This window comes from Amaranthus tricolor, chromosome 6 (assembly GCF_026212465.1).
Source record: "Amaranthus tricolor cultivar Red isolate AtriRed21 chromosome 6, ASM2621246v1, whole genome shotgun sequence".
NCBI lineage: Eukaryota > Viridiplantae > Streptophyta > Magnoliopsida > Caryophyllales > Amaranthaceae > Amaranthus > Amaranthus tricolor.
In genome coordinates, this window is record NC_080052.1 from 30657800 (window position 1) to 30682316 (window position 24517).

General features: G+C 33.2%; 3 protein-coding genes across 3 annotated transcripts; all 3 read left to right on the forward strand.

The window, feature by feature from the left end:
• The first annotated feature begins 630 nt into the window (after window positions 1-630).
• LOC130815783 (uncharacterized) lies at window positions 631-23790 on the forward strand. The gene is made up of 17 exons (XM_057682264.1): window positions 631-856; window positions 9204-11094; window positions 11190-11300; window positions 11767-11927; window positions 12020-12230; window positions 12330-12561; window positions 12666-12816; window positions 13059-13350; window positions 14225-14340; window positions 17374-17504; window positions 18700-18891; window positions 19420-20876; window positions 21600-21710; window positions 21797-22017; window positions 22266-22476; window positions 22576-22961; window positions 23376-23790. Exons 2-17 carry the CDS (start codon window positions 9840-9842, stop codon window positions 23697-23699), a joined length of 5562 nt encoding a protein of 1853 aa, XP_057538247.1. The 5' UTR covers window positions 631-856; window positions 9204-9839; the 3' UTR covers window positions 23700-23790.
• On the forward strand, window positions 3865-7941 carry LOC130814888 (G-type lectin S-receptor-like serine/threonine-protein kinase At1g11330). Its single transcript, XM_057681138.1, has 5 exons — window positions 3865-6802; window positions 6917-7024; window positions 7121-7290; window positions 7400-7610; window positions 7703-7941. Exons 1-5 carry the CDS (start codon window positions 5524-5526, stop codon window positions 7939-7941), a joined length of 2007 nt encoding a protein of 668 aa, XP_057537121.1. The 5' UTR covers window positions 3865-5523.
• Window positions 8030-8597, forward strand: LOC130815782 (G-type lectin S-receptor-like serine/threonine-protein kinase SD1-13). Its single transcript, XM_057682263.1, has 2 exons — window positions 8030-8173; window positions 8286-8597. The coding sequence occupies exons 1-2, from the start codon at window positions 8030-8032 to the stop codon at window positions 8595-8597; spliced, it is 456 nt and encodes a 151-aa protein (XP_057538246.1).
• Window positions 23791-24517: the final 727 nt, after the last annotated feature.

Genomic DNA, 24517 nt, shown 5'->3' on the forward strand with positions numbered 1-24517 from the left:
TTGTAAGATGCAAGCTTGTAGGTTTAATTTCACTTAACAGAAAAAAAAGGCAAGAGATAAGATAAGAACTTATTACTTCATGTCAAAAAGGACAACGAATAAAGAAGAGAGAGACAGTGATGAAAAATAGAAAACGAAGAACAAGCATGAGATGAGAGGTCGAATTGGGAAAAAAATTACTTAAAAACTTTTGTCAATGAAAGCAAATGGAGACCATAGGAGATCACTCGTTAATACACTTTGTAAACTAATGACTAAAGCCACCATCAACTTAGCATAAATATAAAATAAAGTGTTCTAATGAAAATGTAGATATTTAATAACAAACGAAAAGAGAAATAAAATTATGTAGATGAAATCAAATTAAAACAAGAATAAAATATGTTGGTTCAACCTCTCTTATATGAGACTGTCTCACCGTGAGACGAGTAGAAGATCTTATACAAAAGGCTTATATATTAAAAATTTTTATTATTAGGCTGTTTAATACAAATATGAGGCACGTCTTACGGTTAAACAGACTCATACAAGAATTTGTGACGTTTGTGTATAAAATATAAGCCCACAATTTATATGAACCAGGTCTACTTACTAAAAAGGCCCAAAAAAAACCTCTATATATACCTCATTTGGGAGGCAGGAGAAGAAGAGGACACACTTGCTTTCATTAAGCAAAGTAAGACACATTTGCCTACAAGCAAGATAAAACATTCTCTCTTGCTTTCATTAAGCAAGATAATACATTATTCTCTCTCTAAAGTAATAATATTACTATACATGATAGTAGCTTTATGTGGGTACTAATTTGTGCGTCGAAAGCATCGCTTAACAGCCGTTTTGTCACAACCACCTAAAGGTACCCGTTTATTTGATTGTTTTCTATTTTTAACCGGAATAAAATATATGAATTAAATTAAAAAAAGTTGTGAATTATTATAAAAAAAAAATAAAAATAATGCAAAATGAGTAAGATGGATTTTAAAGAGCCTTTGAAAGCTTGTCATGTAATAAGAGTAACTGCCTGTTTGGTTAATGGTACTAATTGGTGGTAATGGAAATAATTTATAATGTAAATTTTCATGATATGTATCATGTCATTCCCATGGTAAAAAAAAGTTTGATCATAAAAAAGCTTTTTTGTTCACAATTTTCAATTACCACCCAATACCATGTGTTCTAATAATAACGCATTGGAATGAATTTTATGAAGAAAATGAAATTATTGAAGAAGAATAAACATGATTATTAAATTTGTCAAGAGATACTTTTACCAAAATTATCCTAATTTTTCATTACAATTTCCATCATTTAGTACCCGTTACCAAACAGAACATAAGTAAACTTTAATAAAATAAGAAACTTTGAACTCTAAAAAGAAAGTTTAAGCTTTGTGAGTGTCTAGTTCAATCCTTAATAAAAAAATATTCTTATTTGAGGGGTGCCCGAAACACCATGAAAATGTATTTAGTGTTTTGCTTGGTTTGTTTTACTATGCCATTGTTATTTAATATTTTTTTTATTTTTTCTTCCTTCTTATTCACCTTTGTAAGGTTCAAATTCTTTCATTTCACTATAAGAGTTATATTCATGACTCTACGCGCCCTGCACCCGGAGGTGCCAAACTAAGTTGCACTAAAACGGACGCGAACACGGACACTACACGGGTACGAGAAAACGCCAACTTAAAAATGGCGGACACGGAAATACAAAAATGGTAATATAATAAATATATCAAATTAAAGATAATTTTACAATCTTTCATTTGACATATGTAAATAAACACTTTAAAAACATAAAACTTACATAAAATACAAATAAGTACCAAATAAACAACATGAGTATTTAAAAATAGTCATACAAACCAAGTATATGGTTAATATATCTCTCTTTTAATTGTTTGGTTCTTCCTCTCTTTTCTCATTTTATTTACTACTACCTTCTATTATCTTTGATTTATCTTATTTTATATGGCAAAAAAAAAAGGAAAATGACAAAACAACAAAAACAATGAAAAATCAGAATTTGGTCACCTCTATTTTAGTATTCATTATACTTTCAAATTACTCTTCCCAAATCCTCATCCTCTTTGAACCAACAAAATATAATCCCCTTTCTTGAAGCGCTAATTTCTTCCCAACAGACAACGAAACAAAGCAGCATCATTCATCTCCTTATTCGGTTTAAACTGGTGATCTTTCTCTGATTCTGGAAGGAGGAACAAAGATTCTTGCCATTGATTTCGAACAACCCACAGCAGCAGTCCAGCACCGACAACATCAAAGGCTCAAAGCACCAGGCAGCAGCGGCGGAAGGCGTCTGTGATAGAGCAGCAGCCGGCGGTGACGTGATGCGGGAGTGCGGCAGCGATAGTGGAGATGGAGGAAGAGGTTTGAAGAGTTTTTAGGGCTAGAGTGAAAGAGAGCTGAGAGCAAGAGAGGGAATTGAGTAAATGAGTAATACTAACAGCGACTGTGTCCCTTCAGTGTCCTTGTCGTGTCTCTTCCGTGTCCTTGCCGTGTCCGTCGCGTGTCCTTGCCGTGTCCACGTGTCTGGAAATATATTAAAATACTGGACACTTCATTTGGCGTGTCGGATATGGATTTTCGCGTGTCCATGTCCGACACGCGACACGCAGGTCCAGGGGCGTGTCCGTGCTTCGTAGGTGCCAAATGCCTTTTCAAAACTAAAGCAAGATAATGAAACGATACACTCCCTTCGTCCTTTGAGTTTACACCTTAAAATTTAAATATGTATGAGTTTTTTGAGTTATAAGATAAAAATTAAAAAAGATAGTGAAAATATTATCATAGCACGAGTATTTTTAAGATGAATATAATATTCCTTAATGGCATATGTAGAAGTTTAAAAGTGTCCATGCCTTTTCTTTACATCATTGAACTAAAAAGACATAGGAGTAACTGATTTTACAATACGGTAATAATAAGCATACCTTGTAGAAGTACATCCATGAAGTACAAATACACTTTTTCTTTAAAATAAAATAATAATAATAATAATAATTAATTATTATTATTATTAGTTTTTTGGAAAATGGAAAATTTCATACAAAGCCAAATTCAACTCAAAAATGAAGAGACCTAACAACCAATTCTATACTGCATCAGTATGAAGAAAAAACCAACCTTTGAGGAAGGGTTGAACCCACCCACTTAAAATATATATATATATATATATATATATATATATATATATATATATATATATATATATATATATAGCCAAGTTCTAGTGAGAACCAAGCATATATGAGAACCGTGAGAACCAATCTCCTTGATAAATATGTGTTACTTTTTAACAGAAAAGGTGTTACTTTTGGACAAAAAAATGTTACTTTTGTTTTATAAAAAAAAGTTAGTACTTTTTAGGAAAAAAGTGTTCTTTTAAGAAAAAAAATTATTTTTCAGAAAAACAAACATACAAAATAACACGTTTTTTCCGAAAAGTAACATCTTTTTATGTGAAAAGTAACACATTTTTATGAGTTTTTTTTCAGATTTTTTTTCTTAAAGTAACACTTTTTTTGCCTAAAAGTATCACAAAAATGAGTAACACTTTTTTGCCTAAAAGTAGCACCTTTTAGTAAAAAAAGTAACACTTTTTTGTCAGGCAGATTGGTTCTCACGGTTCTCATATAAGAATAGTTCTCACTTGCTTCTTCATATATATATATATATATATATATATATATATATATATATATATATATATATATATATATATATATATATATATATATATATATATATATATATATATATATATATATATATATATATATATATATATATATATATATATATATATCCTAGAGTTGTAACTTATGAAGCAACTGAATAAATGAGAATATATCATAAATTCAATAGAGGAAATCAATGACAAAAAATTTTAATTTATTTAAACCAAATTAAAGAAGGGATTCAAACAATATAACTGTTATAATATGAAGAAATCAGCAAAAATTAAAAGATGCAATAACAAGCATTGAATTACTTAATCAAACATAAGAAATTGAAAAGACTCACAAAAGAAACAATTTTTAAACAAAACAATCATAAATGGTAATGTTGAACAACAAATCAGATACCCTAGCAAAAGTAAGCTTAGTTTTGGAAAGCTTGTTACTAAATTCAAAAGGCTCACTCTTAAACTATGTTGAACATAAGGAATAGAGAGGAAATGGAAGGAAATGAAGAGATAAGGTTTTTCTCATATTGATACATATAGAAAAAAAACCAAAGGAAATTAAAAGGACAAACTCCTTTATATTTTTATACAAAACAAATTTTTTCATCATTGAAAAGATTTGACAAGAAAGATACTAATCTCCCTTTCCCTCTTCCTTGGTCTTCCTTTCCTTTCAAAAAGATTATTCAAACATAGTGTTATGGACGCATTTCATCTATCTTCTCATGGTTAAAAGTGACAAAAACATTAGCCTACACCTCTAATGAATTTGCCAATTGCCACATCATCTTTTGAGACACATTCCATCTATGTTATGAGTTAAAAGCGACAAAAGCATTAGCCTACACCTCTAATGAATTTGCCACATTTATATCTTTTGACATATTCATATTATCTATCCTCATCTCGTCGAGTGATGAAGCAAACATACATAATAATATTTATGTCTTGTTTATTTTTTACTTTTTTTGAAGGGAGTCCAAAACAAGTAATAAAACTAAAGCAAAAGAATCCAAACTAATGTAAACATATATCCAAGATAACTTAATTTATAAGGCCATGTGTAATCGAATTATAGGGTCAAACTCTATAGCTCTACATCTCCCCCACACAATACTTTCATCCACATGTTTCTTTTATGTTTTTTTATTTACTACTCACAATACTTAATAAAGTAAAAAACTTAATAGCGCAAACTCAATGGCACGTAGAATGAAAGAGGGGGAACTAATACTCTACCATTAGTGTATCCTTATGGACCTCCAAAATCACAAAAATTCTAACGCAATGTTATTGTCTATCTAATTTAGTTTAATTGGTTTAAATTTTGAAAGAAGGAATCCAAGATTAAGGATGAGCCTTTCTTTTACATCATTAGCTCAATTTCCAAGCATGACTCACTACCAACAACTCCACATACCGAGGTGAAAAAAGACTTCTTTTTGAAAATTCGATACACATAGTTCCTTTATTATTCTGAATTTGCTACTGATAAAATGTCAGTAGCAAACTGTTACTGAGAGAGGGAGTCTTCAACTTGGGTCACTATACTCACTATCATTGCTCTTTGGCTATCTTGTAGTAAAAACCAATTTTTTCAGCAGCAAATCATAAAGAGAACGAAAAAGTAAAGATTACGGGAAAAAGATATGTCAAATGCCAGAAACCAACAATGCAGCCTATGCAGTTTTAAATGAATCCCAAGGGAAACTAATTTGTTTTACTCAACAAAAACCCTATTAATTTCCATATAATTTCCAGTTAGATACCCATCCTCCTATCCTCACACAAGTTTTACCAAGTGTACTTAATAGAACAATGTTAAACCTTATGTGTTGTTTTTACTCTATTCTCTTCCTCTCCCTCTTTCCTTCGCAATATAGCACATTTTCTGACAAAATCACAGTATTAAAGCCCCTTAAAGATCCCGAAACTTTAGTATCCAATAATGGTGTTTTCGAAATGGGGTTCTTTAGCCCTACAAATTCTACAAACCGTTATTTGGGGATTTGGTATGGTAAACTTTCTAAGAAGAGTGTTGTATGGGTTGCCAACAGGAACAACCCTCTGAATGATTCTTCTAGTGGGGCAATCAGAATCTCTGAAGACAGGAATCTTCAGGTTCTGAATGTGCGAAATGCGACAGTTTGGTCCACAGATGTTTTCCTCTCCAACCAAACTCATATGATCTCAGAAGCGCAGCTATTGGACTCTGGCAATCTTGTGTTGATGGGACCTGAGGGAAGGATCTTATGGCAGAGTTTTCAGTACCCTACTGATACAGCCTTGCCAAATATGAAACTTACTGTCAATAAGAATTCTGACATTATGCACATGTTACGAGCATGGAATGGCCCTTCAGACCCATCTTATGGACGGTTCTCCGTTGGCATTGATTCTTTTGCCTTGCCTCAAATTGTCATATTTGATGGTGATCGGCCCTATTGGAGGAGCGGTCCATGGAATGGCCGCATATTTAACGGGATACAAAATAATGAATCTGATGATTTCAGTGATGCAGCATTTATTCTTGAGAATGACAGGCTCAACGCCATTTCTTTAACATATTCTTATACAAATAAGTCATTGATATCAAACTATGATTTGAGTTATCAAGGAACTTTGACGCAGAAATGGTGGGATGAGAATAAAAGAGAATGGAAGATCGTGTGGGAAGCCCCAGAAACTCAGTGTGATATCTACGGCAAGTGTGGAGCATTTGGAATTTGTAATTCGATAAATTATCCAATTTGTCAGTGCATGAAAGGATTTGAACCCAAAAACAAGACGGAATGGAATATGGGTAATTGGAGAAACGGATGCATGAGAAGAGCACCATTTCAATGTAGAAGCAGAAGTGGAAAAAAAGAGGATTTTTTTGGGTATAAGGCGGTTAAGGTGCCAGACAATGCTGTCTGGTCAATGGGATTGGAAGAAAAAGAGTGCAAGAACCAGTGCTTGACGAATTGTTCATGTCTAGCTTATGTATTCGATTATGCTGCCGGATGTATGACATGGGACAAAGACTTGATTGACACTGAGCAATTGTCTACGGGTGGAATGGATCTTTACCTGAAACTTGCACGTTCAGAGCTAGGTAAATGTTTTTGCTCGTCTTACAAACCCAGATACGAGCTGTGATTTTTCATTTGTAAACGCATTTCGTCAGCAAAAAGCTTTAATTTAGAGCCTTGTTCATTATGGTTTGCAGGGAAGGACAGTAAAAATATAGCAGTCATTGTAGCAATAGGGAGCATAGGAGTAGCTACAATATTTACAGTTATATTCATTGTGTGGAGGTGGCAAGCCTTAAAGCAAGGTAGTGTTTACATAGTTGTATTGTGAAATGATCCTAAATCCATCAAAAAGTATCAATATAAAATTTACGCACTTACTAAAAATTTTAATTCTGAAGGGAAAAAACTTCAAAAGAAACAAACGGAATCATATGATCTCGAAATAGATCAAGAAAAAGTTCAACTAGAAGAAGTTCCATTTTTCATTTTCAAACAAGTGGCAGCAGCAACAAACAACTTCCATAAGAGTAACGAGCTAGGACGAGGTGGATTTGGTCCAGTTTACAGGGTAAATAAATATTTGACACATGCCTGTATGGTTGTACAATTAATCCATAATATAACTCTAAGAAATTAGAGGCACTCAAAAATTATCATTTTGCAATCTATTTTTATAGGGAAAATTGGCAGATGGACAAGAGATCGCTGTGAAGAGACTTTCAAAAGCCTCAGGACAAGGTGTAAAAGAGTTTATGAATGAGGTGTCCGTGATTTCAAAACTTCAGCATAATAATCTTGTCAGATTACTGGGTTGCTGTGTGGAAGGAGAAGAGAAGATGTTGATATATGAGTTCATGCCAAACAAAAGCTTGGACTCGTTTTTGTTTGGTTTGTTGCATCACATTATTATAAATCATTTTACATACATTAATTAGTGCAAAACATCAAGTTCATTTTGTCACTTAAACATTCCTATTCAGATCCAATGAAGCAAGAACTACTACCTTGGAATAAACGCAATGCCATCATTCAAGGAATATGCAAGGGGCTCCAATACCTTCATAGAGATTCTAGAGTAAAGATCATTCATAGAGACCTCAAAGCAAGCAACATTTTGCTGGATCAGAACCTGAATCCAAAAATATCAGACTTCGGCATGGCAAGGATTTTTGGGGAAAAACAAGATGAAGATGACACCAGAAAGGTTGTTGGGACATAGTAAGTACACTGATACTCCTCATGCCCCCTAATCCCACTTCACTTTCGAACACTAAATATCATGATTTGGTTGGTGATTTAGTGGATATATGTCACCCGAATACGCAATTGAAGGACGATTTTCTGAAAAGTCAGATGTATTCAGCTTTGGGGTCTTGCTACTGGAGATCGTGAGTGGAAAAAGGAATAACCTCTTTTGGTATAAGGAGATGTCTTTGAGTCTGCTTGGATATGTAAGTATCTACTGACATAGTGACATACAATAATATTATTCTACACCTAAAATAGTAAAAAGGTTGAAATGTCATTTCTAATCATCATTTTTTCCATCTTCAATTCTCATAGGCATTTAAATTGTGGAACGAAAACAACATTATATCATTCATTGATCCAGCCATTGCTGTAACATGCTTCTTAGGAGAGATTCAGAAATGCATACAGGTGGGACTATTATGTGTGCAAGAATCCGTTCACGAGAGACCAACCATTTCTACTGTTATCTCAATGCTTCGTAGTGAAATAACAAATCTTCCACATCCAAAACAACCTGGCTTCACTTATACTCAAAAATCTAAGAATGTTGAATCATCCTCAAAAGAGACTCATCAAAGCTCATCAAAGTATTTTGTCTCTCTTACATGTTTGAGTGCCCGATAATAAGGTAACCCCAGGGTCACGAAGACCACACCAATTTGTACTCTTATGGTTTATAGGCCAGTAACTTGTAACTGCTACTGCTTGTACTTTTGTAATGAGGTTTAGTTTTCTAAACTAAATGATGTTTTTTTCCTGTGACATAAACTCGTTGGGACTATGGCTTTGGCATTGAGGTGAAACAAACTCAAACATCAAGTGTTCCCATTCAAAGTTTACCACATTCATAAAAATCAAACTAGCATTCTCAAGGCTTAAAAAAACTTTCTAGAACTAGAGAACTAGTCTAGTAGGCATTCGCTCAGCATTATAAAAAGCCTAGTGCATAATATCATACGCATTACCGTATCACTATCGTATTGTAAAAGTTTTTATGCTTTCTAGGAACAAATGTTGGCAAAATAAACCATCAAACCATCTGCATTGACCGTGAAAGCCCTTTCATGACTCTTATTGTCACCATGACTAAAACCATATTTTTGACTACTTAAACTGATCACTAGAACAAAATTACAGCAGTCCTCTCTAAGAATATCGTTCACTTTGATCATCATGCTTTCATTCCGCAAAGCGTGTCCAATAATATTCTGATTTTTCCATGTTTTTCAGGAACAGTCAGACTTATAGAAGCTATTGAGGGATCACTGGTTGCCATCTCGTTTCTGTTCCAATCATACAACAAAACTCACATTGATAATTTATGCGTATGGTGGTTAAAGACTTCATGATATTTGATTCTTTTCCTTTCGAAAAAAACAACTTGTGCATGTTGCATGCAATGTTGGAATCCCAATCAATGTCCTTATGTGTGATTTAGATCTTTAATTTAGAACCACTCCTAATAGGCCCTATATCTATAGTAAGTGAAAACATATCTACTTTCAATCAAAAAGGATGGTATGGATTACCTCATTTCTAAAGCTAGCATGACGTGACTGACAAGCTGGTGACCACACAGACACACACAACCACAGATTCAACAGGTTATACTTCATTGTATACCAAGCGCATCATCAAAATCTTCAAATCCATTTCAAGTTCGTAGGCCAAGTGATCATTGATGACCTTTATTTAATTAAATAAATAAAATTCCACTCAGAAATACAGAGACACAAAGAAACACAAGTGGAACACTTAAATTCCGCCCCTATTATAACACCTTGTAAGTTTGATATAAAAGTGCACATAAGTCAAAAATTTCAGGGAACGGACTATCAATATCCAAATATCACCAAAAACCAAGCAATGACTTTATATTGTACACTAATTCTCCTTTCTTTCTTCATACCCAAATCTTTTTCTGTAATAGACACCATCAATGCCACAAAATTCCTTAAAGATCCAGAAACTATTACCTCCCAAAGCAATATTTTTACTCTTGGATTCTTCAGCCCTCCTAATTCCACTAAACGTTACGTTGGCATCTGGTATAGTAAACCCTCAGTACAAGCTGTAATTTGGGTTGCGAACAGGGACAAGCCACTCAATGATTCTTCTGGGGTTTTCAAGATATCGAAAGATGGTAATCTGCAATTGCAGAACAGTAAAAATGAAATCTTCTGGTCCTCAAAAGTCTCAAGTTTATCAGCTGCTGCAGATTTATCAACAGCCCAGCTCTTGGACTCTGGCAACCTTGTTCTACAAAGCATAGGGGAGACAGTATGGCAGAGTTTTGATCACCCTACGGACACTTTCTTACCAAACATGAAACTCACAATCACCAGAAATGGGAGCCAAAAGCAACCATTGCAATCCTGGAAAAACCCTTCTGATCCATCTATGGGGCAATTCATTGCGGGTATTGACACTTTTACCCTACCCGAGCTTGCAATCTGGGAAGGCAATCACCTACATTGGCGAGCTGGCCCATGGAATGGAAATTATTTTATAGGAGTACAGTTCAACTTCATTGATTTCATTAATGCTCAGCTTTTAGTTAATGACAAGGAGGGGACAGTAACTGCATCATACTTTTATCCAAACACTTCTCTACTATCAACCTATATGTTGAGCACAGAGGGAAAATTGGTACAAATATGGTGGGATGACGGAAAAAGGAAATGGGAGGTCGAGTGGAAGAGTCCTGCAACAGAGTGTGATGTTTACGGGAAGTGTGGAGCATTCGGAACCTGCAACCCGCAAAGAACAAAAATTTGTGAGTGTTTGAAGGGGTTTGAGCCAAGGAATAAAGTCGAATGGAATAAAGGGAATTGGAGTAATGGATGCTTGAGGAAAAAAAAGTTACAGTGTGGGATAGGGAAAGGTGAAGGTGATGGATTTTTAAGGCTGAAGATGATGAAAGTGCCATACAAAGCTGACCGAAGGCTAGGGTTGAGTCAAGACATGTGCAAAAGCCAGTGCTTGAGCAATTGTTCCTGTTCAGCATATGCATATGAAACAGGTATTGGGTGTATGACATGGAGTACAAGCTTGATGGACCTACAAGAATTTTCGGTTGGTGGAATGGATATTTACCTTCGTCTAGCACATTCAGAGCTAGGTATAGACATACAGTTCATTTACAATAATTTTCATAGGTTATTGAGCTAAAGCACTCTATGATTTCTAATAATCTGAGTTCTACCCCTTTTGCAGTTACAAATAACAAAAAGAAAGTAATAGCGGCAGTGATGGGAGCCTTTCTAGGAACGGCAGTAATTGCAGTACTACTATACATACTGTGGCGCCAAAGAGATCATCAAAAAGGTCAGCCTCCACCATTTTAATATAAAACATTCTGAAAATATTTATGCCGCCTAGTTAAAATCTGTAAGTATGTGTTTCATCTTTCACGTTACCAATTTCAGATCTCTACAAAAGTGAACAAATTTCCTTAAATATTGATTTTTTCAAGGTCGAATTTCTAATATGCATCGCTTAAATGATAGTTTCAATGGGGCTTTAAAGATTTATAGTTCATTCAAAGGGCCAAAGTGAACAGAGTGTCATTTTCTCTAAGAAACAGGTATACTAAAGTAATTCCGGATGGAGGGAAACTATTTTTTGTGATGTTTGCCTTAAATGCATAATCTAGAAGTATTAGAGAATATATATTCTTTACAACCCCGTAGTGATATATAAGAAATTTAAAAACAAAAATGCATTTCATGGAAACCCCTAACTTTCTAGATCTTGCAAAATATTCAAAGAATAAATCTATTATCAAATGCAGATGACAAGAAAATGGAAGGCAGTTATATGATTAGTGGCATGAAGAGGAAAGTGAAGCTCAAAGATATTCCTCTGTTCAATTTTGAAACTCTAGCAAAAGCTACAAACAATTTCCATGAAAGTAACAAGCTCGGACGAGGTGGTTTTGGTTCAGTATACAAGGTCAGGAAACACGATTTGAAAAATACTCCTATATAATTAATAGAAGTAGTTCGTTATGAAAACATATAAAGCTCATAACAATTCAATATCAGGGAAAGCTGAAAGATGGTAAAGAAATAGCTGTCAAAAGACTTTCAGGAGCCTCTACACAAGGCCTAGTAGAGTTTATGAATGAGGTAAAAGTTATTTCGAAACTGCAGCATCGTAATCTGGTCAGACTACTAGGTTGTTCAGTTGAAGGGAATGAAAAAATATTGGTTTACGAATACATGCCTAACAAGAGCTTGGATACATTTTTATTTGGTTAGTATCATCACTCACACATCGCCTATTTGTTCATTTTTGAAGGTAAAATATGTGCACTAATTATAGCATTCATCTAACCATGATCAATCATGGCAGGAAAGCAAAAGGATTTAGACTGGATCAAAAGATTCAACATAATTAAAGGGATATGCATTGGCCTCCAGTACCTACACAGAGATTCTAGATTAAGGATCATCCATAGAGATTTGAAGGTGAGCAACATATTGCTGGACCAAGAGCTCAATCCTAAAATTTCAGATTTCGGAATGGCAAGAATTTTTGGGGTCGACCAAAATGAAGCTAACACTAGAAGAATAGTTGGGACATAGTAAGTTATCCAATTTCCAGAATTCAATCGTCTAATGTATTAGAATCTAATTGATATTATTTATTTTTAATTTCAAAATTGAAATACAACTTGTGAAACTACAGTGGATACATGTCCCCTGAGTATGCGATGGAAGGACTATTCTCTGAGAAATCTGATGTCTTTAGCTTCGGAGTTATATTGCTGGAGATCGTTACTGGAAAAAGAAACAACTTCTTCTCAAGTAACGAGGATCACTTGAGTCTTCTAGGATATGTAAGTTCCATATATTGCAAAAGTTTTAACATCTTTCTTTGTCCAAGAGCTGATCAAAATTTGCCTTGCTCTTCCCAGAATATTGAGTCATAGTTCGAATTAGGGGAGACACTTTCGGATATAATGCATTTGAAAGAAATTGGATATGATAATTGGGACCATTTTGGCTAAAGCTCAACGCTAATCAAACTATTAAATTATAAACCCTCATCATTGTATTAACTTTTAATGCTTCATCTCAGGCATGGAAGCTATGGAATGAGAAGAACATCGTGTCAATGATTGATCCAGCAATTTCAGGACCTCCTTATGAAAAGGAAATTATGATGTGTATACAAATCGGGCTGTTGTGCGTGCAAGAATTTGCAAAAGACAGACCAGATGTGTCTACTGTCATCTCTATGCTAAATGGGGAGGTATCAGATCTTCCATGTCCAAAGGTACCAGGACACTCCTGCATTTCTCAGGATGATGCCTTATCCCAGCAGAATTCTACCAAAAATTATGTTACTATTACAGAGGTAAGCGGTCGATAAGTGAGAATTTTGCAGATGATGAAGGCATTTCAAGATTCTGGCCTGTGAGTTAAAAATATCACATCACGGGCTATGTTTCTTATTCAGTTTCAATAGGAACTATTATCCCAATTTCATTTAGAATCTTAACAAGTCTAGTACAGAAAACCAAATAGTAAGATACTAAAATAAGTTCAGATGAAGCTCTTGAATTGTGAAAGTTTGGTTTAGAGCTAACTACTACTAAAGGAAAAGTATGTTGGTCTTGCGAACGCACACTGCCAACAAAGGTATGTAGAAATCAAAAAATATGTTTTGATTAAACCCAAGTTTTCTTGTAGGTATGGAATCAACTTCAATTCCAGCAAAAAAATTCTTCAATTAATTAGTCTTTTTCTGGACCAGTTACCAGAAGACTTAATAACCATCAATATAAAATGCATTGTATTTCGATTATAAGATAGCATGTGTAGCAGGAAAGATACGCTCCCCAAATGTCCATTTTTCACCCATGTATAAAAAGCATACTCCTAGTAATGATAAAGCTTTCCAAAGATGTTTTAGTTAACTACTGTCAGTGTTAAGCATCCAATCTTCCATCAATTTATGCTGCTAAGGAAGACTAAAATGACTGGATAGTCTTTATATTCAATAAATTACATTTAAATAATTATAGTACTAAACCAAGTATACATAATCTTACATCATTACTCCTAAAACACACAAGGTCAAAACCAAGTAATCCCAAAAACACGAAAAAAAAAAAATAGTCAGGCACTCTTTGAGAAACTACTTAGGTTGAAATCGCACATACCTGAGGTTTGGTTTCACCTTAGAGCTACAAACACCCCTCTAGCAGATTATGAAAAGCAAGTTACATATGGAAACATCAGGCATCCCTGATGTATTTCCTGCACATAATAAATACAATGTAAGTAATGTGGATCAAGAAGTCAAGCATACAGCAGGAGAACAGAATTCCGATACAACTAAAATGAGTATAGTTAAGGCATTTGCACTATGTTCTCAAGTCACAATCACTCAATAAAACTACAGAAAGAAAATTGGCCGACAAAATTTTTAACTTTGAGATACTACGGTAAAAAGTACAAGTGTACCACCAATAACCTCTAAACCCATTGTTACTAATGCTGGCGATGTATCACCAAAATATGATCTTAGTTTTATCTAGTGATTCAACAAATGCGTTAGTTTTCCTCCAAAACTAACCGTCATTTGATCACCCAACCTTCAAGTAAAAATAATTGAAACATTACGAATGAATCATCAACTCAATAGTAATGCATCACTTTCATGCTAAAGTAAGGAAGCAAGCTTTACCATAATTACTTATATGTTTCCTTTTCCTTCTCAATTGTCTAATAACCAACAACATTCCATTACCCCAATTCAATTACAGTCTGCCCCTTAAACTAGATGTGGGGAAGTCCAATGTAAGCAACCTTACCATGTCATTTATAATAAAGAGGTCGTTCACAAAAAAACCATGGTAAAAAAATCATTCACAACTTCACATAAATAATAAATGAACATATTTAAAAAGTCATGTTTATATAGTTCAGTATAATTTGAAAGCAAGCTACAAAAATTTACCGAGAGCATAATTGTCTAATAACCAATACAATAATCTTTTAATTGCTTTTAAAGAAAGAAAAATTGAAATAAAAAATCCTAACTTTGAAACTTCATATAAATAAATGAACATATTTTACGAGTCATTTTGATATACTCCTAACTTGAAAGGTTGAAAGAAAACAACTACAAAAATTTACCAAAAAAGGAACATAATTGTCTGATAACCAATACAATAATTTTGGTAATTGCATTCAAAGAAAGAAAATTTGAAATTAAAAATCCTAATTTATAGATGTTTCAATTTTAAAAATCAAACTATAAGATATTATTTAAAAATCTTAACTTTTGGAGGCTATCTTATACTAAAAATCACAAACTGTAATTTAAAATCTTAATTCAAAAAAAATTAAAAGAAAAACATATGTGGACCAATGAAATAGAGCCAAATATTTTCAACAATAGATTATGTATTTTAAAACAGGATATCAGTTTTAAGATAAAAAAAAATGCAAATTTGAAATTTTTACAATTCAAACAAGTTGAGAGTTTTAAAATCAATTGTTCCTTTAAAGAATACATTCCTTTAAAGAATACATTTTGTCTAACAATCAATATAATAGTGTTGGGATTCATAGATGCTTAAAGCGGAATTTCAGGAAACACTTCCCTAACATCTATCTCAAGATCATAAACATAATCAGACATATGAATCATACAAAAGAAAAAGTCTATATTACCTTTGTAGCGTGAAATCCACAAGAATAAACGTGTTAAGATAATCTATAGAGCCTCAAACGTTGCTCCTCTATTCAGTCTACCAGAATCAATTGAATACCAACGTTTGCTAGAACGAAAGAGTATATGTTACTCTTGCTTTTACTGGTTTACAGAGAGTATGGTGAAGAAGAAGAGTCTCAAAGTTGCTGACTCTTTTTTTCACCTTTATTACTCATATTCTCTCCTTATATAATACTCATGACCTAGGTCAAAAGAATCAAATTCTTTTGTTAACCTAATTGGATCACAAAACCCATACTCCTAATGGGCCTGAGTCATCTATCGTTCAATTGATTCTTTTGTAAGACCTTATAGGATTAATTATATTAGTTGTGGTCCAATTATTATTGACCCACCAATTATATTTATTCTCTAGCAAGTAAATATAATTACTAATAATAATTAACTTTATTATCTTTATAAATATCCTATATATTTATTAGACCTGGGAAAACGGTCGGTCGGTCGGGTTTTGGGTCGGATCAATTTCGGTCGGGTCATTTTCGGGTCGGGTCAGTTTCGGATCAGGTCAGTTTCAGGTCGGATCACTCTGGGTTTCGGGTAGGTTCGGATTGACCCAACGGGTTACCATAAAACATTAGAATATCCAATCGACTAATTCAACATAAAAAAAAATCATTAAAATGTCTAAAAAAAATCATTAGAGAAATTACATGTACGATTTTCAAAAAATAGTTGGTATGTCAGGTTCATTTAAGTGCAAGAAAAATAGGGGAATTAATACTTATTTTGAAAGACTTGTAAGATACGCGCTTTATAAAAGTTATTTTGTTTATTATAATTGTAACGTTAGATAAAAATGACATTAAAATTATCTTCACAATTTTCATGTTGGAAAGATATACAACTAACTAAGTACTTATTTCGTCTTATAAGATACGCGTTTTATAATTTAGGGTAGCGACATTCGTTTTTTGAAAAGCTCATTCAAACGTGCGAAACGTTCGTATAAATTATATTGATTTGCTTATTGAAATGTAGAAGAATTAAAAACTCATTTGACTGATTTAACAAGATACATGTATTCAATTAAGATGATTATAACGTCTTGTTTTTAAAGAAAAATAATTACGATGGCTAAAAAGACGTTAAATACGTGTTTTTTGAGATCTATTGATGAGTTTTAGGGTTCAAGTGATATAGTCAATATGTTGAGATACTTTGAAAACTAAAATTTTATTTGAAATGAATTCTAACATTGAAATTACTCTAAAAATTGATATTAAATCTGTCAAAACGGGTCGGTTTCCGGTCGGGTCATTTTCGGTCGGGTAATTATCGGGTCGGTCATGTTTCGGATTAAGTCGGGTTCGGATTTTGTCGGATCGGGTCCCGGGTTCATTTTCGGGTCGGATCAAATTTTCCCAGGTCTAATATTTATATATTTAGTAATTGTCGGAAATGTCTAAGTACGTATCCCTTCAAATAGAAAATTAGCTAACTAACTGAACAATTAACAATCAAATAAAATTCCAAAACCTAACACAATCGACTAATTTTAATTGATCATAACAAATAAAAATACAATAACCGAACAATCCACAACTAATCAATTAAAATAAAAATGCTTACGGCATTTTCTATAACAACTTATTCCCGTAATTGAGTCAACTTATTCCAGTCAGCTTTTTAATCTAATTATTTTCAGAAATTAAACAATGTCGCTGAATTTACTAAAACAGAAAACTCACAGAATGTCATTCCGGCAACGGAGAAAGATGAGTCGGCAATTTCGCCGGCTGCGACAATGTATGAAGCGGTGGCTACATGTTTGCGCAGGTAGAAAATATTTTGAAAAGATGAAGGAAGAGAGCAGAGAGACTGGGGTTGGGGCAAAAATATAAAAATGAGATTTGATAAATCTTACTCCCTATACTCCCTCCTATAGTCCTATTCAAATTCGTTTTTTTTTTTTTTTTTTTGAGATTTATTCTAATTCGTTTTTATTTCTCCACCATTCATCAATTCTTATTTTATTTTATTCTTTAATTTTAAAGCTAAAATATAATTAAAATATTTTTTTAATCTCAAAATTAATTTTTATCAAAAAAATTTTAATAAAGACTTAATTTTCATTCCAAATTTAGCAAATGGTAAGATTATTTCTATTAAGCTGATATAATGTATATTTACTGTCTCAAAGTGATCACATATAACTTTAAAGTGATCACATATAACCTTAAAGCGACCATTTGATGTTTAAAATGATCAATTTAAGTGTATAGTGATCACTTTTTATAGTCTATAGTAATCACTTAAAATATTAAAGTAACAAATTAGAAAAATGAGCTAATTATATGACTCGTCTAAGGATGAGATAGACTCACACAAGACTTGTTGAACTTGAAAACCTAACTAGTAATCTAATACTTTCTCGTTCACTAAAATATTGCAACTTTTAGTCTGTTTCTTTTACTTTGTTATATTTTAATTTTAAGCAAGGCTTTCATAAATATATGAATTCTTATTTATATATTTTCTCTCACTTTCTCGTAAATATTGTTGTAGAAGTCACAATTCCTAACAATTTTATGTTATATTCGCTCCTATTATAATCAAATATCTTATTTATTTTTTTTGACACTATTTACCAATCACTAGAGGTGTTCATTCAAGTCATCAGGTTGATTTCGGTTATGTGTTTTGGATCAGTTTAAAATCTGATTTGTGTCTACATAAATTTTTATATAAGTAAATTTATTTTTCAAGTCAGGCAAAATCGAATTCGATTATAAGATTGGACAACATCAATTTGTCACATACATTTTAAACACGTACCATTATCAATCAATCTTAGTTTGTATTTTAAATTCAATCTATAAGTTAATTAAAACAAAATATAAAAATCCAATATAGAAGATTAGAATTACATCTACTATTTGGGGCTAATTTGATTCTCCACTTTGAAAAAGTACATACTAAGGAAATTACTATATAAGCCTTGGAAACTCCGTGTATCTTGGATTTGTTTAAGGTCAGTAGTCAGTACCGTCCTACAAGATAGGGACAAATCTATCTACCTAACTTGGCAATGTGAATCAGAAAACTGTACCAACAGATCACCAAATAACCCTGTAAAATCTGTTTTTTTAAAGCTTAGTCAACTCTTGCCACCTCATCATAAAGGTCAAACAATAAACTCACCTAAACTAAAAGGCGGCTATGTGTATCTTTTACCACGACACCAATAATGACTCTTCAACCTTGAAAATTAAAATATACACTTTTCAACCTTGAAAATTAAAATATACACTTTTCAACCATGTTTTTCATTGGATTTAAACTACATGATTTTGGTTTATTCTATATATGGTCTTTGTTTTTTATTCAAATTCTAGGTACATGCTTGCTTGATTAGTATTTTAATTATAATTTTCGAGAAGTCAAAAATTAATCGTTTTTATAGATGATAAAGATCGAGTATAAACCATTAAGTTAACCCTAGTTTTTCCTTTTTGAGATGTTTTTTTTTCGGAGTAACGGGCAAGGGGGAGGGAGAGCGGGAATTGATCTCGTTGTAGTTGATGAAATTGAACCCTTATCACAAGGGTAAAATGGGAAATCATCAACTATTAAAGGCAATTTATGATTATCATATTTAATTAGCTTTGTTTATTGTTTAATTGGGTTGTTTAGTTCTAAAAATATTTAAGAAAATCATCAATTTGCATCATTATATTCCTGAAATTTGAAGAAGAAAACAAAATAATGGTATTTGTGAACACATGATTCATCAGAACTTTCACATTTTAAGAAGGAATTTTATCAAAAGATTGTCAGAGATTTTATTATATGTTCGAGAAAGATTTAAAATTTCAGGCTATCCAATGAAGATGGGAAGTTTTTGCCATTGTAAAATTATACCCATTTCATGTTTTCTTGTAAAGATTCTTTCTTTGGTGTTATATTTTACATTGGGTTGTGGTGCATTCAATACAATTACTCAAGGGCAAGTACTTAGAGATGGAAAAACCCTTACTTCTCAAGATGGGTCTTTTAAATTTGGCTTTTTTAGTCCTACAAATTATTCTTTGAGGTATGTAGGAATCTGGTATTCTAATATTTCAGATGATTATGCAGTTTGGGTTGCTAACAGAAATGCCCCAATCAAGAACAGAAATGGGTTTATATTACTTGCAAATACTGGGAATTTGTTGGTTTTTGATGGGAAAAAAAATCTTGTTTGGAATTCTAATACTACTAAAACATCAAATAATTACACTTTAATTTTATATAATAGTGGAAATTTGGTGATTAGGGGGATTAATAACTCACCTGTCCCTACTTTCACTTGTTGGGAAAGTTTTAGTCATCCTACTGATACATATTTACCAGGAATGAGAGTAGCAATTAATCCTAATCTTGGGGAAAATCGCAACATTTTTACTTCATGGAAGAGTATAAATGATCCTTCAATAGGGAATTTCTCAATGGGAGTTGATCCTAGAACTGCACCACAGATTGTAGTCTGGAAAGGATCGACTCGTCGTTGGAGAAGTGGGTATTGGAATGGCTTATCTTTTACTGGTGTACCAACCATGGCTGCTTTTTATAACTATGGGTTTAAGCTTTCAAACCCTGATTCAACAGGAATTATGTACCTAACTTATTCTCCTTTGGATAAGTATAACAAATTCAAGTTTAGGATAACATGGGATGGATATGAAAGATCAATGATTTGGCCTAATAATAGTGACAAACAATGGAGTATGGTGCAAGAAGAGCCTTCTAGTAACTGTGATGTATACAATGTGTGTGGGCCTAATGGGTATTGTAACAACGCGACAGTTAATCGGATGTGTGGATGTTTCAAAGGGTTTGTACCTAAGTACCCAGATCAATGGAGAGTTCGTATTTGGTCTGGTGGGTGCGTTAGGGATACTGCGTTGCAGTGTCAAAAGAATGACAGTAGTTTGATTGTTAAAGATGTTTTTTTAGAGCTAAATAATATGAAGTTACCTGATTTTGCTAATCTTAAGGAATTACAAGAAAAGGGATGTCAAGAGTTGTGCTTGCAGAATTGCTCATGTATGGCATATGCTTATGTTAGTGGAATTGGTTGCTTGACATGGGATGGTGATTTGTCTGATGTTCAGCAATTTACAGGAGGTGGCAACAAATTATTCGTTCGCGTTCCATCATCTGTCTTAGGTAAGTTCAATCTCTAATGGAAGAACTGGTGGTATGTAGGTGTATTGAGTCTTTCTATGAGCATATATGTTGAATCAATGGTGTACTATCCTGTTGCAGATATGTGTATATCCATGTCTCTTATTAGTTATCACTTGAATGTTTTTCTTATTGCTTAATGGAGTATCAACTTAGAAAGAGTCTAGACACTCGAGTTTAGCTATCTATGCCTTCGACTTTAGATATTATGATCCAGTCTTATGGATGTTTGTCGGTATTATATGATGGGAATGGTATTAGAAATTTATGTAATAGGTAGAAATCTTCTATCAAGTTTCACGGTCATGCAGCCAAGTTGTTATATTCAATCATGTCATTTTCTTCAGAAAACTCATTTCCTCATCATATAAAAAAATGGTATTAGGTAGTAATGAAAAATTGTGAAGAAACCTACCGTGTGTTGTAATTTTGGATCAATAAACAACAAATCTTTTCTTTTCATTAACAAAGCCAAGGTTTTGATCTCAAATAATTAGAGTTGGCTACTGTGTGTTGTAATTTTGGATGCGACTAATTAAGTTTTACCGATCTAGTTGTCATAAACCTATTGCTCACCGTCTTTTATCCGGACTTGGAGCCGGCAATGAGCAATGTGCACACACAAGCAGTGTCGACGTACATTTTCTCTTGAATTCATGGGTAAGTTAGCTTAGACTACATATCCTACTTCTCTTCTATATACAGGTAACCAAACCAAATTATCTGGGCTCAAGATAGCAGTTATTGCAGCATGCGCAGTGATATTTATCTGCTTTGTACTTTTGTGTTTGTGCAGATTTAGAGACAAACTAAAAGGTACAATGAATTGGTTCCACCAACTTACTTAGATTTTTCAAGTTATTAGCCTTCCATCTAATCAAATGTTCATTCTGTGCTTGCAGGTTGCCTGCCCAAGAGAGGAAATGATGCACTATTAGATAAACTAAGGAAAAACCATGGACCTTCAACAGGTGTATCAGGATCTCAGGAAATGATTGGAGAAGAAGGTTTAGAAAACACAAAAGATCTTCCATGGTTCAGTTATAACCTTGTTGCATCTGCTACCAATTTCTTCTCGTCAGAGAACAAGCTTGGACAAGGCGGGTTTGGTCCCGTCTACAAGGTACTTTCTTATGTGAAATTAAGCCAAAAGTGCAAATTTACATGAAGCTTGCCTAAATTGAAAGTTCTTTTGTGCATTTTTTTGCATATTGAGGGGGATTTTCCGGTTATTGGGATCTTTCATATGTCGGGTTCTAGTAGATGGGATTTCAGAAGATTAGAGTCGGCTATATGAAGTATGAACCAATAGTTGGGTTTCAGCAATTGTCCAAGTAAATTTTATACTGACAAAAATATTTTTGACGACAGGGGATTCTATCAAGTGGACAAGAAATCGCAGTCAAGAAACTCTCGAGAAAGTCAGGACAAGGAATGGAGGAGTTTAAGAACGAGATTATGCTTATCGCCAACTTACAACACAGAAATCTTGTTCGGATACTAGGTTGTTGTGTACACGGAGAAGAGAAAATGTTGCTCTACGAGTACATGCCTAATAAGAGCTTGGATGGATTTATTTTCGGTATGTTGTTCTATCTACTTACTGGCTTAGGAAGTACATTAATCATAATCTTATATGTTTTAATTTGTTTTGTTCTTCCTTGTTTTCGCCAACAATTAGACCCGATCAAGAAGCAAGAACTTGATTGGAAAATGCGTTTCACAATCATCGAAGGGATCGCAAGAGGACTCCTTTATCTTCATAGGGATGCAAGATGTACGATAATCCACAGAGATTTAAAGGCTAGCAACATTTTGCTCGATAAGGAGATGAATCCAAAAATTTCAGATTTCGGTATGGCTAGAATATTTGGTGGAGATCAAGACCAAGCCAATACAAACCGAGTAGTTGGAACGTATGGCTATATGTCTCCAGAGTACGCCATGGAAGGTTTCTTCTCTGAGAGGTCAGATGTGTACAGTTTTGGGGTATTGCTGCTAGAAGTTATAACAGGTCATAGGAGCACAAGATTCCGGTATTCTGAACACTCAAACCTTATTGAATATGTAAGTTCTTTTTCCACATTACATTTTTGACTCGTTTGATTGTCAATAATAAATGGTGGAAATGGTAATGAAAATTTAGTGCAATTTTGATGTGAATATCTCTTATCAAGTTTATGGTCATGCTTGTTATACTTCAATCATCTTATTTTATTTACGAAATTCATTCCAATGCATTATCATTTAGAGTTGTGATATTCAGTGGTAATGAAAAATTATGAACAAAAAAGCTTTTTAATTATAAACTTTTCATTATCATGGGAATGAGATTGTACATTTTATGAAAATTTACACTACAAATCATTCTGATTATGCCAACTTAATACCAATAACCAAAGGATTGTTTATGTAACTGTTCGGTTATGTAATACTATAATGCCTACTAGATTATAACCAATCTTTTTAATTGTGATGCAGGCGTGGAGATTATGGAGCGAAAAGAAAACAATGGAGCTCGTAGATCCCACAACCCTAAGTTCAGGTCCGAATAATAATGAAATAATTAGATGTGTACATATAGCACTGTTATGTGTACAGGATTCTGCTGTATATAGGCCTACAATGTCACAAGTTGTTCTATGGTTAGAAACCGACGGTCTTGTACTTTCCGATCCTAGGGAACCTACTTTAGCGTATTCTTCAGCTCGTCGTTTTGTTGATATAGATTGCCATAAAGGTGATCATCAACAAGAAGCTGAATCCTCTAATCATGTAACAATTACCATGTTGGTTGGACGATAGGGATAGATTTGTACTATAACTAAGACCCTCTTTTAGCCCTATTTTTGCCTTAGGTATAAGGAGTTTTGTGTACATACTTCACACATTAAATGATTTTTTATTGTTGACTTAACAACAAGTTTTTGATTTCAAATTATAATTAATTAGTATAGAAACTCGTGCAATGAACAAACTTATTAGCATGGATGTACAAATATGAAGTCATCAGTGTTTTGTTATTAAGAGTCAATTTGAAATAATTTTTTTATTTTATAAGAGTGAGATTGCATAAATTTGAATTCCGATTCTTCTTGGACGCATAAGAACTTACAAAGACAAAGAGATCATATTCATGAATGAGTCATACAAGTTTTCTACAAGCAACAATTTGCATGGGCCTTATAATTGCAACACACCTGCCCTTCTGTTTAGAGGTCTAATTGCTCTATCTAATTGGAAGGTCCAAATGATCTATTTGTAATACTTAAGGATGAGCAAAGATTCAAGATTTATCTAGACTTAGTTGAATTTGATCTCAATCCAAGGATCCTAATCCTAATATACTAATGTCCTATAAATGCAAATCTGAATCCTAATCTAGGGGTGAAAATAATGTTTGGATACCAACTATCATATAGTTGAATTCAATTAAAATTCTATGAGATCATACATTAGTATTTTATGTAATAATAACGTTATACAAATTTTTATATGAGACAGTCTTATTGAGAAACTCACTTCATACATAAGTTAAATAGTCCATCCAATATATACTATGAGAATATAGACTTCTTGTTTGAGTTTGCCTCATCAAAAAATAATCTTTCACAAGAGTAGCT

Excerpts from the sequence above, each read along its gene's own strand:
- LOC130815783 (XM_057682264.1), top strand. The coding sequence starts at position 9,840 with ATGACTTTATATTGTACACTAATTCTCCTTTCTTTCTTCATACCCAAA. Across the intron at positions 14,341-17,373 it reads CTAAAATGAGTATAGTTAAG|AAATTAAACAATGTCGCTGA; the intron begins GCATTTGCACTA and ends AATTATTTTCAG. Across the intron at positions 21,711-21,796 it reads ATTTAGAGACAAACTAAAAG|GTTGCCTGCCCAAGAGAGGA; the intron begins GTACAATGAATT and ends CTGTGCTTGCAG.
- LOC130814888 (XM_057681138.1), top strand. The coding sequence starts at position 5,524 with ATGTTAAACCTTATGTGTTGTTTTTACTCTATTCTCTTCCTCTCCCTC. Across the intron at positions 7,025-7,120 it reads GTGGCAAGCCTTAAAGCAAG|GGAAAAAACTTCAAAAGAAA; the intron begins GTAGTGTTTACA and ends TTAATTCTGAAG. Across the intron at positions 7,291-7,399 it reads GATTTGGTCCAGTTTACAGG|GGAAAATTGGCAGATGGACA; the intron begins GTAAATAAATAT and ends CTATTTTTATAG.
- LOC130815782 (XM_057682263.1), top strand. The coding sequence starts at position 8,030 with ATGTCACCCGAATACGCAATTGAAGGACGATTTTCTGAAAAGTCAGAT. Across the intron at positions 8,174-8,285 it reads CTTTGAGTCTGCTTGGATAT|GCATTTAAATTGTGGAACGA; the intron begins GTAAGTATCTAC and ends CAATTCTCATAG.